Source organism: Nuphar pumila, chromosome 2 (genome assembly GCF_984573655.1).
Source record: "Nuphar pumila chromosome 2, dmNupPumi1.hap1.1, whole genome shotgun sequence".
In the NCBI taxonomy this organism is placed as follows: Eukaryota; Viridiplantae; Streptophyta; class Magnoliopsida; order Nymphaeales; family Nymphaeaceae; genus Nuphar; species Nuphar pumila.
Genome location: NC_143250.1, coordinates 28,372,466 through 28,388,168, shown reverse-complemented (window position 1 = coordinate 28,388,168; position 15,703 = coordinate 28,372,466). Strand labels below are relative to the sequence as shown.

The 15,703-nt window shown below is 39.2% G+C and overlaps 1 protein-coding gene across 1 annotated transcript; it reads left to right on the top strand.

The window, feature by feature from the left end:
* The first annotated feature begins 1,597 nt into the window (after positions 1–1,597).
* On the top strand, positions 1,598–14,765 carry LOC149845105 (protein FAR1-RELATED SEQUENCE 5-like). The gene is made up of 3 exons (XM_089997463.1): positions 1,598–1,794; positions 2,211–4,811; positions 14,540–14,765. The coding sequence occupies exons 2-3, from the start codon at positions 2,705–2,707 to the stop codon at positions 14,557–14,559; spliced, it is 2,127 nt and encodes a 708-aa protein (XP_089853589.1). The 5' UTR covers positions 1,598–1,794; positions 2,211–2,704; the 3' UTR covers positions 14,560–14,765.
* Positions 14,766–15,703: the final 938 nt, after the last annotated feature.

The window sequence follows — 15,703 nt, the reverse complement described above, 5'->3', positions numbered from 1 at the left end:
TTACCTGATTCCTGACATAGTTGTATTTCCCGAGCGATATCTCAATTGCCCTTTGTTGGATTTTAGTGATCTTAGTTTAGTGGTAACTAGGATCATTCAATACGACAGTATAAACACATAACAAGAAAAACCCATGAAAACACACCTTCATCTCTGTTAGTAAAATGCTAAAATACTCTCTATTCAATTTACATGCAACCAACTGTATTGGTACCTTCATCCCAAAACAATTGGGGTCGGCGAACCAACTGTATTGGTAAAAAAAAAAAATTTATTTCCCTAAAAAATATTGGTAAAAAGTTTGGAAAAAAAATCGGGAGGACTCAATTAAGAACTAACACATCAATTATACAACGAATACTTGATTATGAACTGGACATGATTGAGAAAATAATTAAACAAACATTCTGATTGTTTTTTTATGGGAAGAAAATGGAATTCTCATTCCTGTTGAGCTAGAAACAGGACTCGGATGGTCGTAACAGATCGAGATTCATGAATACATGGACTTGGATGCTAGTACTGTTGTTGGTAGGGAGGAAGAAAAGACCAATCTGCTAAACTCAATAATCACAACTTTTCGAAATCCTGAAACTAAATAGCAAGATGTGAATCAACAAGAAAGGTCAAAAGAAAAGAAAAAACATGCAGATCGATTCAAGGGTACTGAAAAGAAGAAATCAAGAATGACAGATCTGAGAACACGAAAAAAAACCAGGAAATCAGGGGCAAAAACGAAAAGAAAATGACCACTAAACCCTAAAAACGTCACGTCCGAAGGAAAATTTGATTTTTTTCCCAGTTAATCGAGAAACAGTTTCTTGAAGATCGAGGGATGGCAGAAACAAATGATTATTGAACCCAACAACCAACGCCATATCCGAGGGAAGAAAAAATATATATAGATAATCCGAAATCACATATTCGAGAAGAGGATCGCAGAAAATCAGATGTTAAAAACGATTTTCTGAGGGTTGGGAGATGGTGTAAAATGAAAGAAAATCCGAGATAATTAGGAATCAGATAAAGAGATCCACGTATGTCAAAAAATCGCGAAAATGATAAGTGAAAGAAACGACGAGCTGCCTGATAGAGCGCTCCAGAAATCCACCAAAAACTCTCTTTTTTTTGAGAGAGAGAGAGAAACCAAAAACTTATTTTCCTCCCGAGAAAAAAGTGAGCGAAAAAAATAAAACGAGAGAAAGAAATTGCTGGAACTGGAACACTTAATGGGTCAATCAATGTCAATCTTATGATTGAAGGATGGTTTATATCGTAGGGCGTGTTTGTGTAACGTGAAAGGGGACGCCATGCAAATCTACGTCTGTGGTAATAGCCTGACCTGATAGGGAAGGTAGTAAGGGATCTTATTATTCAATCTGGGTTCAGTTGGAGGTCCAATCGGATCCGACCCGATTTGGCTCCTATCTCATGCGGGCCAACGGGGCACTTTGGTGCTGCAACCAGTACCGCACTGCACAGGGCACAGGAGTAGAGGACCACGCACGGCACGGAATCCCCCAAAAAAGCCGAGATACAAATACCCAAACAAGGTAACCATAAAAAGAATTCGGCAAGCGTGCAGGGCCATTGACTCACCTCGTAAGGACCGTACGATACCTACGATGGGCGGTGGTCAGTGCGCCAGCATCGTCATCGATGCTGAGTCCAGCATTAGATCAAACCCTCCCTCGGAGGAACAGTTCAACACCTCCTCCACCTCTCCGGCGAGTCCTCCGACCGTGCGAACCAGGCTCATCCGTCGGCAGAGCTTTTTCTCCGGCGATCCATCACGTAAGAATATCTCTCTCTCTCTCTCTCTCTCTCTCTACAAAAATGAAGAAATGGGTGAAAAAAATGCGGTCAAATACTGCTTTTTGGGGCCTATTTTCCCCTTTTATTATAGTAAAAGGTTTTAATGGACACCGCAGTTTTTTGTGTTTTCTGGTAATCGTCGATTGGTAGAGGACTGGTCCAGCGCCATAATCCCTCTTTTCAATTTCATGAATTTTGCTTTTGTTCCCGCTTTGTAAAACTAAAATTTCACAATTATTCGTACTGGATCACTGGAAACTTCATCATGCACATTTCCGGGAAATTTTTAGATGGGTATTTTTGTTGTTTTACGCTAACCCCTTTTCTCCACCTGAATGATTTTGTTGGTTTTCTTGTTGGATGATTCGATTTCTATATATGTTTTTTTTTTCTAGTTCAAGATCCGGTGCTGGAACACACGGAGGCCATCGGGCGCTCGTAGTCCGTGTGTGCGAGCTGATATTCAACGGCCCCGTCTATGTGTGTGTGTGTGTTTTTTATGGAGCGTTTTGCTGGATCGAGCACCATACGGTAACTGATGGTGCTTTTGCTCAAGTTCGTTTCTTCAGGCTTCCTGGTTTGTATTGTGATCCAGCATGGTACTGAGCCGGGCACCATGTAAAAACGGCGTGATTTTTGCCAAGAGTTTTGGTTGAATTCAGTTCCTAGCTTCGAGTATTTGTTATTGAAGTTTTACGTAGTTGTCATTGTTGGATCCGTTCTTTCCTTGTTTTTCTTTAGCTTGGTGACGGTTTAATGATCTCAGAGTTCTTTGATTCTATCTGTAAACTCTCTCTGTATGACAAAATTAAGATTCACGTTGCTTGGATTCTTCTAAATGAATTGCTATTCATGTTGGTGTATAGTCTGAATTGAATGAAGTGTGAACATGGAGTTCTATCCGACGGACTATGTACCGGAGGCGGACATCTCCCCTTCTACTGGTGTGAATGATAAAAGTGATGAAAGCTCTGGTGAAAGAGAGAATGGCATAGATGATGAAGATGGCCAAGAGAAGAACTCTGGTGGAAGGGATGTTATTGTGGGTGGGGATGATGAGATGAAAATGGACTTGATCGAATCCTATGGGTGTGAATTTGTGGATCCATATGTTGGTATGGAGTTCGATACTGATGAGGCTGCACGGGAATACTACAATGTGTATGCAAGGCGTATGGGGTTTAGCGTTCGTATAGGTTCTTTATCCCGCTCTAGATCCAACAGAGATATAATTAATGGTCGTTACTTTCATTGCGCTAGAGAGGGATACCGGCATCGGAGGAAGGACAGTGATCAGATTAAGTTGCAGCGGATTCGGACCGTTACAAGGCTAGGTTGCTTGGCAAAGATGGCAATAAGGAAAAGAAGTACGGGAAAATGGGTCGTTACTATATTTGTAATAGAACACAACCATGTTTTAGAGAGCCCTAGTAGGGTCCAGTTTCTTCGCTCGCATAGGAAGTCATCCAATCCCATGCAAGGTGTGATTGGTTCTTGCATAGGAACAAGGCCATCCACCAATTTGACCATGTCCTTTTACAGAGAAGAAGGAGGTGGTGGAAATCTTGGTTTCATTGAGCAAGGTTGTGGAAACTATGTGGATGCAGTCCAACAAAGGAAGCTTTTAAGAGGAGAAGCTCGGGCAGTGCTTGACTATTTTACTTGCATGCAAGCTGAAAACCCTGCATTCTTGTATGCAGTACAAGTCAATGATGATGAGCACATCACTAGTTTCTTCTGGGTAGATTCTAGGTCAAGGATGGCCTATGACTACTTTGGTGATGTAGTAACATTTGATGCAACTTATAGGACAAACAGATATAATATGCCATTTGCACCATTTGCTGGAGTTAATCATCATAATCAGACTGTGTTTTTTGGTTGTGCTGCAGTCTTAGATGATAATGAATCAACATATATTTGGCTGTTTACGACATGGCTTCAAGCAATGTCTGGAAAACCTCCAATATCCATAATCACTAACCAAGATCAAGCCATAGATGCAGCTGTTTCAAGGGTGCTTCCAAGCACCTGCCATCGTTACTGCTTAGGACAAATACAAAGAGAAATTCCAATAAAGCTAAAAAGCGTAATTCAGTCAAATAGAAGTTTCAGTAATGAGTTCACCCGATGCATTTATGAGACTGAGTCAACTGATGAGTTTGAAGAATGTTGGGGAATAATGAGCCATAAATACATTTTAAATGAAGAGGAAGAGAAGTGGCTTCAGTCATTATTTGAAATTCGTCACAGATGGGCACCCATTTTCTTGAGGAATTCATTTTTTGCAGGTCTATCTACAACCCAACGAGGTGAGAGTATTGATGCATTTTTTAATGGGTTTGTTCATGCACAGACTACTCTGTATGACTTTGTTTTATCATATGCAAAGGCATTGGATATCTGGTATGAGAAGGAAATACAAGCAGATTTAGAAACAAACTTCACACAACCTATTCTTAAGACAAAATGGCCTTTGGAGAAAGAAACAGCTGGAGTTTATACAAGGGAAATGCTTGAAAAGTTTCAAGATGAATTGGATCCTTGTTTTGGTTTCAAGGTTGAAACCAGAGAGGATGACGGAGCAACTGTCACTTATATAGTTAGAGGCTATGAGCCTAATTCAAGAGAATACATTGTCAGGTTCAATATTTTTAACATGATAGCCAAATGCAGCTGTCAGAGGTTTGAATTTTCAGGGATTGTTTGTAGACATGTACTGATCGTGTTCATGAATAGAGGTGTTGGGACGCTCCCACCACATTATATTTTAAAACGGTTTACAAGAAATGCCAAAGCCAGGGATTTAAATGATGGAAAAGAACATGAAGTTCAAGCTGATTGTAAAAAATCACATACTTGGAGATTTAATGACCTTTGTCATCGAGCCATCAAGTATGCTGAGGATGGGGCAACATCTGTAAAAACTTACCACGCTGCAGTACGAGGTTTACAGAAGGCTTTTGAAGAAGTTGCTTTATCAAAAACGAAGCCTGGTATGTAGACCATTCACGTAGAAATCTTTTTTATATCTTCTTTGTTTTGGCTTATTTTTTGAAATGAGTTGTCAAAGTAATCTTTGCCTTTTCATTTCACTTTGTGTTTCAATTTTGACATTTTGGACTGACCTGTGAAGAATTATTATCAGTCATTATTTTTGTTGTTGCTGCTGCCATGTGTATGACTGTGCACATATCTATAATGTAATTCCATTCTGTTGCCTCTTGTGCATTCTTGTGCTTTGGTTGTCACAGTCAATGTATGGGCATGTGTGCTTCACCTACAAATACAGTTGGCCTGGTGCATGTGTTCTAGTTTCGACCATTGATGTGTCACCGTGTTATTATTCACATTGGATAATTAGTACCCTAATATGATTCAAGGTCACCTGATTTGAATTTGTGTTAACTGGTTATGCTGCTAGTTGAACTCAAATTGTAAGGATTCCTTTATGGCAAATGAAGATCTGTGGTTGTTTCACTTATTCGCTGCAAGGATGATTAGCTTGCCAAGGTGTTGAGACATAATTTCATTTGTATAATGGAACCCTTTACACCCATAGTTACTATTCACATGGCTTCTTTAGGTTTATGCTTAGATTAGATATTTTACTCCCAGTTACTATGATAAGCTTGGACTTGGTATCATTGTATCTCCATCCATGATTGTTCTAAAATTTGCAGGTACTTGATATAATTTCATAACATCAGTAAGACCTGACGAATGACTGCATAGATTCACTGCCAAACTATTGACACTGTTGGCGTTAATCTTGGTCTAGAACATTAATTATCTTGGAAATTGGCAATTGGAGGTTTCCTCCGTGGACTTCGAGCAATCTGCTCTATCTGCAGTAGCGCTAATATTAAAGATAATAATAATAATACTATTATTAGGAAAGCATGCAATTCTTGAACTAAAAGTAACTATGAGTAAGATGGTTAAAACTTTGGGTGGACAGTAATTGATTGCAGTCATGGCACTCATTGCATTAAAACATGCCTCTTTTCATGTGTATTGATGGTTAAATGGTTGTTTTCTTCATGGTTAAACGGTTGTATTAGGAAAACCATGCAATGCTGAACTAAAAATATATTTAAATCAGATGTTTGCTAAAACTAAAGGTGAAGTCTTGGAACTCATTGCATTGGAAGATATCTCTTGTCATGTATATGGATGGTTCAATGGTTGTTTTCTTTATGGTTCTGCTGGATAAGTGAACAATGTTGAGGTTTGATATACTTGGACATTTTTTAGATAAAGAAGAAAATTTATTATAAAAGATGGGAGATTAAAAAGTTTCACTTAGAAGCAAAGCATAAGCACAATGCAAGTAAAAGCACACAAAATCAAGATGATAAAAGAATTAAGAAAGGAAAAGTGAGCCTTAGGCACCGGGATTTGTCCAGCTAAGGTCTAGCCCAGCCATTTTATCAATGATTAAACAGATTCAATTAGCATTTGTACAACCAGGCAATATTTGAAGAATCTTTGAAGATCCCATTACTTCTTTTTCCATGAGGTCCACCATGCCATGAGCAGCCACACATTAAATCAAGTATTATTTCTTCCCCCATTTCTCATCCACCTGTCTAGAGATAGCCACAATAATTTTCAGCACAAGAAGGATACCATTCTATTCTGGCCAGCCATTCAAGGAGGTTCTTGGATAATAGGAAAAATAACAAAAACTTGAAAAGCTAAGTCATTCATTTCATAGGAAAGGGCATGGGTCTGGTTTGTGGTCTCTCGTACATTGGGATTGTTATGATTGGCTTATAGTAAGAATCTAACCATGGAAAATAATTGCCCTTGTGGATGATAGATTCCAAAACGCTTTTCAAGACAGTATAAGAGTTGTAACAAGGTTCCACAAAAAGTAGACTGACTTTAACCTGCTAGATTTACTTCTCATGATGTATGTGTTTCATAGCTCAACTTCTTTTGGTTCTTCCTAATCCAGAACTCTTCTTTTAAGCTTTGTCATGATGTAATCCGCTGTTGATTTACACTTTGAAAATTAATCCTTCATCGAACAATTAATATTGTGCTTTTAGCATCTTCTGAGTGACCAATTTCTCAAAAAAAATTAGGGGTCTAGATGTTGCCCAGAACATTGTTCTTAGCACCCTAATTCCATTTTGACGATGTTGATGGAGTGTTTTTCATATAATACTTTCCAAAATAGGATTTTTAAATGCTATTTTTGGCATCAAAAGAGTGTTCCAGAGATAGAAAAGTAGTTTTTTGTTTTCTTTTTCCAAACAATGTTGTGAAGCCTAAAAAATCACTCTTTCCTCTTTTTCTCTTGCTCACCCCTCTTTCTCTCGTTCAAACTTCCTCTTCAACATCCATTTCCGGTCATATTTTTGGCCAGGAAACAGCTGGAAAGGGTAGGGGTATTGTCACTTGAAGCACTGAAGACACCCCTAAAAATATGATCAGAAAATGCAGGTTTGTGCATGCATTTTTAATGTTTTCAGCCATATATCGCTTGAAAAATGTGAGCAAAGTTCCAATACTTCTGTATTACTCCCACTATTAGTGACCATGGTGGCGAATATGATAATTATCATAGTGGTGTTGGTGAGATGATGATGATGAAGGTAATGATCATGCTGTGGCATTTGTGATGCATTGATGATGATCATATTTGTGATGGCCATATAGTGGTGGTGCTCATAATGGTATATTGATGGCGATGGTAGTGAGTGGTAATGAAGAAGAAGATGATGATGGTGTTGGTGATAGTTAGGGCTGGTAAATGAGCCGAACGAACCAAACAGGGCATGTTCGGGTTTGACTCGTTTACCAGGGGGACCAAGCTCGTAACTCGGCTCGTGTTCATGTTTAGCCGAGCTGGGCTCAAGGCTGCTCGTCCTTGAATGAGGCGAGCTGAACAAGATCTGGTTCGTGTAAATAATTTCTATATTATTTATACGTGGAGTATGTATATGTTTTCTATATATTACACTTAAAATATATATTTTTATATATTAAACTTAATAATTCATATTTTACATGTATATTTTTCATGGATCCTTCTCTTTATATATATTTTTTGCATTCTTCTCTTTTATCTTACACTTAAAATATATAACGCATAAAAAATGTATTTTTTTATCTACTCAAGCTCACCCGAGCCAAACACTCTATGTTCACGCTTGACTCATTTAAGCTAAACGAGCTGCTTGTGGCGGAGCTCCCTAGCTGTATGAGCCGATCAAGAATGAGCTCCTGATGACCTGACCAAGCCAAGTTGCAAGTTGTTCGGTTCATTTACCAGCCCTAGTGATAGTGGTGGTGAACAAAGGCGAACATGTAAAAGGTAGATGATGATAGTGGTGTGGCATTGTTGGTAGTTATGAAGAAGAAGAAGAATAGAGAGAGAGAGAGAGAGAGAGAGAGAGAGATGACTACGATTGTGGTGGTGTTTTTTTGAAGAATATGATAATAAGTTGGAAGAAAGCATCTTTAACTATAGAAGTTGCAAAACTTATTTTTGTCATCCAAACACTTTTATTTGTGCTGGTTCGGTGGGGACCCGATGCTTTCTACCCCTTTGGTTGCTCGTTTGATCTCCCAATCTCTGCAGCGTCGTCCCTCGCCGCGCCGGGGCCACCACCGCCCTACCTCTGTAGCTCCTCTGCAACATCGTCCCTTGCCGCGCCATCGCCCGACTTCTTGGTATCCTCTGCAGCGTCCTTCCTCGCCACGCCGAAGCCACCATTGCCTGACCTCTCGACCTCCTCTGCAGCATCGTCCATCGCCACTTCGGAGCCCTGCACCGAACCCTGTCCGAAGGCCGCAGTTTCTCAGGGAGGGGTTGAGATTATCATGAATCGGCATTCGTAGGTGTAGTGGATTTGGGGATTTCGTGGATTTCTGAAAGGCTCAGGGATTCTCATTCAATTTTTTGGTGTAAATCAAGGGGGGTCGCCTGAACCAGAGCAGGGCGCAATCTGAAACCCTCGACTACCGGATACTCTCTCTCTCTCTCTCTCTCTCTCTCTCTCTTTGGGTCGTCGGAACCTGGGTCGCCGACTAACAGTAAAGCAAAACCCTCGACTAACGGTTACTCTCTCTCTCTTTTTGGGGTCGCCTGAACCAGAGCAGGGACGCAATATGAAACCCTCGACTACCGGATACTCTCTCTCTCTCTCTCTTTGGGTCGCCGGAGGCAAACGAAGCTCGTCGGTGCCTTCCCCCAACCCTCAAACCCGATTAACTGCTCTCTCTCTCTCTCTCTCTCACACACACACACACACACACACACACACACACACAGGAAGCTCGTCGGAACCTGGGTCGCCGGAGGTAGACGAAGCTCCCACCGCACATCTCCTTCTCTCTCTCTCTCAGCGGCAGGGAGGGGGTTTTCACGCTTTGGGAGATCCGACACGGGCGACGGAGGAAGCCCTTATCGATGAGCGACGATTCAAGGTGTTTTTTTTACGTACTTCCGCCAAATTCTCCTTTTGTTGGCGTTTTCATGTCATTTCTTTTTAAAAAAAAACTTGCTTTTTATACATTTTTAGGTCGTGTTTTTTATCCTGTGCATAATTGTTTAGTTATACACTGTCTGTCCCAAGCCTGGATAACGGAGGAGGGTTGCGGTAGGCCCGTGACAGCCAGCGTAAAAATTTAGTCACACCCTATGAATATGAACCAATATGCGAATTTCGTTGGAGCGTTCCCTACTAAGCGGCGCTTTGTACTCTATAGGCCCGGAGGCAGTGATAAGTGGGCAAGGGTACCTAGGACATTGCCCAGAAGCGATGCGTCAAACCGGCGCCCGGGGGTAGGGTCAAATAGGCAAGGGTTCCCGCACTTTGTTGGATGGGTGAGGGTAAAAAAGATAGTTCAAGACCATACAATTAAGTTAGCCACTTGGAACATAGGGTCTTTAACTAGTAAGTTGGTAGAGTTGGTAGATGTTATGTGTAGGAGAAAGATTGATATTTTATGTTTACAAGAGACCAATGGGTAGGTGAGAAAGCAAAAGTGATACAACCTTGGGGATATAAGATTTGATATACAAGAATACATAGGAATATGAATGGAGTTGGGATTGTTATTAGTCGTGAGTTTATAGATAATGTAGTTGAGGTCTGTAGGAAGGGGGATAGGATTATACTTATTAGATTAGTAGTAGGTACGAATATTATTAATTTTATTAGTGTTTATGCACCTCAAGTCGGTTTAGACGATTCCATTAAGTGTCAATTTTGGGAAGATTTAGACGGAGTAGTACAAGGGATATCTCATGGTGAAAAGATTTTCATCGGCGGAGACCTTAATAGACATGTAGGCATTAGTAGGGATGGATTTGAGAGTATCCATGGAGGCTATGGTATAGGAGAAAGAAACAAAAGTGGAGAAAGGATTTTAGATTTTGGTTTGTCCTATGATTTGATCTTAGCCAACACGTGGTTTAGGAAGAGGGAGTCTCACCTAGTAACATTTAAAAGTGGGGTTAATAAGAGTCAGATAGATATTTTCCTACTCAGAAAGAGAGATAAAGGTTGTTGCATCGATTGTAAGGTTATACCGGGAGAAAGTGTAGCTACACAACATAGAGTCTTAATTTTAGATCTTAAAATTAGAAAATGCCACAAAAGGGATAGACATAGGATAAATCCTAGAATTAAGTGGTGGGCACTAAAAGAAGCTAAACAAGGAATGTTTGTAGAACAGGTAGCTAAGGAAGCTAATTAGTGTCTCGAGGAGGATTCAGAATCAATGTGGATAGCGGGTTGCATGCGAAAGGTGGCGAAGGAGGTTTTGGGCATGGTTTTAAAACTCGCCGAGTCAACTCGGTGACTCGGTTGACTCGGCTCGGCCCTCCAGCGAGTCAACTCAGCAGGGTAAACTCGGCTTGCCTTGACTCGGCCTGACTCGGCCGAGTTCTGGGATATTTGAAATTTGATTTTTTGGGTATTTCAAAATAACAGTTTAATAATAATTAATAAATAATAAATTACAAGACAAACTAGTTCAAAGATACAATAATCTATCAATCTTTATGTGTTGATTAAACATATTGGCAAAAAAAATGATTCAAAGATCTAACAAAAAAGTGAAGCATACACGTATCGGTGCTTGTACTTCATGTTCTGGTGTTGGGTGCCTTTGAGTGTTGTTTTATGAACACATATCATATCCTTCATTGTATATAAAAATACATTTTTGTACAAAGTCTGTATCACACCTGTGCATAACAATCTGTACCCTGTCATCCTTATTTTTTGACAGAAACACCCATATCATACCAGTTGTGTTGATCTTGTACAGTATGCTTGTACATGTATCCATGTGACAACATTTCCCTTGGTCATAATTGGAATTTCTTCTGGTAATTCATTCTCTTATTGTTGTTTTACCTTGTTGCAACTAATTCAATCTGGCTTTTTATGCAAGATGATGTGTTGCTGTTCTCAATGAGGTGAGATCACTAGGAAGGAAAGCTAACAAAAGCTAGGGTGTCTTCTGGAGAAGTTTAGCTGAAATTCCTAAACCATTCTATTTAGAAACTTGAGTTTAAGTATGTTTCTAGACTCAGTTACACGAGGCCTTCATTGAATACCAAAGACATGCTTGTTATGAAGAAGTTTCTTCATGTAACTTGATCTTTCCATGTGACCTTGTTATGAAGAAGTTTGTACTTATTCTACTCTGTACTTGCAATTTTTTATTGTCAACTCTTTAGACTATATGTTTACTGAAAAACATGGTTTGAGACAAATTATATATTGTTTTTCTTTTAAAATAAAAAATTAACAAAACCCGGTCCGAGTCACCGAGTTGACCCGCTGAGTCACGAGTCAATAAAGAACGAGTCGAGTTCCGAGTCACGGGTTTTAAAACCTTGGTTTTGGGTGAGTCTAAAGGCGGTGCACCGCTAGGTAAGGATACATCATAGTGGAACGAAGATGTCAAATTAGCTATTAAGGTTAAAAGGGAGTGTTATAGAAATCTAAGTAAGAGTCGTGATAATGAGAATTTGGAGAAGTATATGGTAGCAAAGAAGGAAGCTAAAAAAGTAGTTCGAAACGCGAGGGATAAGGTATATAAGGAGGTCTATGACAAGTTGGATACCAAGGAGGGCGAAAAGGATATTTATAGGCTTGCAAAGATGAGAGATATGAAAATGAGGGATCTGGGTATGGTTAGATGTATCAAAGATGAAACACAAAGGGTTTTAGTCAAAGATGAGGAGATTAAGGAGAGATGGAAAGATTATGTTGATAAGCTATTTAATAGAAGTCATGCTCAGGATCTTGGAGACTTGTCAATTCCTTTTCATGAGATGAATCGTGACTTCATGCGCAAGATTCAAAAGAAAGAAATTGCAAAGGCTTTGAAGAAAATGAAATCAAGAAGGGCAGTTGGCCCCGATGGTATACCTATCGAGGCTTGGGAGAGAAATGTTTAGAATGGTTGACAAATCTTTTTAACAAGATTTGTTTGACAAATAAGATGCCTAATCAGTGGAGGAAGAGTACTTTGGTGCCTCTCTATAAGAATAAGGGTGATATACAAGATTGCACAAACTATCGTGGTATAAAACTCATGAGTCATACTATGAAACTTTGGAAGAGGGTGATTGAGTATAGGTTGAGGAAGGTTGCCATGATAGCGGAGAATCAATTTGGTTTTATGCCTGAAAGATCAACTATGGAAGCTATACATCTTCTTAGACAACTTATTGAGAGATATAGAGAGGGGAACAAATATTTGCATATGGTTTTTATTGATCTGGAGAAGGCATATGATAGATTACCTAGGGATGTTCTCTGGTGGACAATGATGAAGAAAGGTATCTCTCTCAAGTACATTAGTATAATTAAAGATATGTACGAAGGAGTAGTAACCAATGTTCGCACTTGTGGAGGGGTGACAAACAATTTTCCTATAACGGTTGGGTTACATCAAGGATCTGCATTAAGCCCTTTCCTTTTTGCTATAGTGATAGATGAACTTACGAGATCAATTCAAGAAAATGTGTCGTGGTGTATGTTGTTTGCTGATGATATTGTTTTGATTGATGAGTCTAGAGCTGGGGTTAATGCTAAGTTAGAATTATGGAGACAGACTTTGGAAGCAAGAGGTTTTACCTTGAGTAAGAGTAAGACAAAATATATGGAATGTCGGTTTAGTAAGCAACGAAGTAGTGATGCGAGTGTAGTAAAGCTTGGTGAGCAACAAATAGCGGTGGATGACTGTTTCAAATATTTGGGATCTGTCATTCAAAAGAATGGAGAAATTGATGGAGATGTAAATCATAGGATTAAGGTTGGGTGGATGAAATGAAAAAGTGCAATTGGAGTGTTGTGCGATCGTAGAATGCCATTGCGGCTGAAGGGGAAGTTTTATAGGACGACAATTAGACCCTCTTTACTATATGGTACGGAATGTTGGGCTGCCAAGAGACATCATTTTCAAAAAATGAGTGTAACTGAGATGCGTATGCTTCGATGGATGTGTGAAAATACACTAAAAGATAAGATTCGAAACGAGGAAATACGTAAGAAGGTAGGCGTTGCATCCATTGAAAATAAGATGAGGGAGAATCGTTTACGATGGTTTGGGCATATTCGACGAAGGCCTAATGATGCTCCGGTTAGAAGGATGGAGAAATGGGAAAATCTATTAGCTAAAAGAGGTCGGGGTAGACCTAAGAAGACTTGGATGGAGATGATAAGAAAGGATATGAATGCTTTGAACCTCAACGAGGACATGACATTGGATAGAAATGATTGGAGGAGAAGGATTCATGTGGAGGACCCAAAATGATTTTCTTTTTTGTTCATATCGCCGACCCCAATTGTTTGGGATGAAGGCGTTGTTGTTGTTGTTGTAAACACTTTTATTTGTCAAATCACTAACCAGAAATTAACTTTCAATATTTATTTGTGAAAAAGTAATTATTAAAATATAATTTTCAAAATGCCAAACGAACCCTAGTTCTTGTCAACCATGTGCCTTTTCGAAAACTGGATTTTTCGTCAATTGCTTAGATGGTGCTTAGCACCCATCTTATCATGCCAGAAATTTGATTCCAAGAAAATTTAGCCCAAAATTACCAGAAATTTTGTCTTTGTTAAATTCTTGTCAAATTATTTGCATTCTCTTAACTCACACAGCCTTAAAACTAACTCTCACAGCCTTAAAACTTCAACTTGTTTATGCATCTCCAGGGTCAGGTAAAAGATATCTCTCATCTCTATTCTTCTCAGTATGACCTTTATAGTTGATACCTCTTTCTGTGTTAGAGAAAATATTTTTGGTACTTTTGGTTTGTGGATGCCTGGACGGATGGAGCTTCAAATTATAGAAATGAATTTCTGATATTTATGCATGTACGAAGTTTCCACAGAATGTTTACATTGCCAGTTGGATAGTGGTTCACATCAGCCTTGTATATTTGCATGCTCTCATTCCCTACTACCACCGGCTGAGATCGATGTTCCATTGTAACTTTTGTTGTTTATTTTTCTTTGCGGTAAATTTTCTCATAATACTACTTCGCTGTTTGAGCACCAGAAAGAAAAGAAAAACATTGACCTTGTCATTAATTACAACTCCAATCAATTCCTCCATTTTTTCTTCTGAAGTTCATAGTAGTAGCAGTAGCAGCAGCAGTACCTTTTATGTGTGCATTGGTGTGCAAGCACGTTTGCATGTGCATGCTCATTTTTACTTGTGCTGCTCTTGTTGCTAGGTTATCAAGAGCAAAAATGAGATTTATGCAGAATCTGGAGATAGTTCTTCCAACAGTTTACTGATAGAATCCACAGGTAGATAGATCCAAACTTGTATTTATCATTGAAAACAGACTTGATTTCAGCTTGGGTGGCACTAGTGATCTCATTTTTGTGAACAAAATTAGTGTTTGCAATCTTTTACATTATGCTGAATGGGAGGTACAGAGATCAGTTCTTGCATTATATGGCATCAACACCAATGAAATAAAGAAATTGTTCTCTATAGAAATAGAAAATTGAAGTCATCGTGGGATGAAGCATAGTTCAGAGGCAGGTACTAATCCTGGCTAATTCAATTGGCTGAAGCAAAGACGATCTCCTACTGAACTGCTCAACTTCATTCAATCTCCGTTTGACTTGGACATCAGGAACTGTAGACTTGGACTTGGGACTGCATTCTAAAATTTAGGTTCCACATCACCTGCAAAGGAGAATTGACAACTTAAGACCTGTAAGACTGCACCTTCCTTTTGCAGCTTTCTGACTGAACATCTCAACTCAACCTTGCAGTTGCTTTTGTGAGGCTATGCTGATGGCACCGGCAGGTTACAATGGTCTTTCTTTCTGCATTGTGGAGAAGAGTTATTGCAGTATGGTTATCTGTAAAGTTTTCAGCTGCAGCTTTTGGAATGCCTGTATCTGATGACCATGAATCCTGGAGAGGGAGAGTCTGATGATCCTATGCACGTATAATTATCCTTCAAGTTGAACAATTGAAAAAAAAAATTGAAAAAGGATAATGTCAATCCAAGAACCTGCCAATTTGTTTCAAAACAACTAGGATGCTTACAATTAAAATCAAACAGCATAGGGAAACCAGACGATACAACTATGAATTGAACTCAATCCAAGTATTTATTTAAGTGCAAAAGTTATTTACTCTAGCACAACAGGAAATGGGAACTCTTTTTCTTGCTAGCTTGGATACCTACAAATCTTCTAATAAATAAGTTCGATATAAAAAATCTGCATTAACTGCATAATATTCCTGAAAAGAAATATGAACGCAAACGATTCATATCAATGGGAACTCCCAAATAAGCATCAATTGAGCCAAGTAGCATGCATAACAAATGAAAAAGATGCGATTAACTAACAGGGTATGTAAGGATTGGAGATTG

Coding starts and splice junctions, on each gene's coding strand:
- LOC149845105 (XM_089997463.1), top strand. CDS start 2,705: ATGGAGTTCTATCCGACGGACTATGTACCGGAGGCGGACATCTCCCCT. Junction 4,812..14,539: donor TTTATCAAAAACGAAGCCTG/GTATGTAGACCA, acceptor TCTTGTTGCTAG/GTTATCAAGAGCAAAAATGA.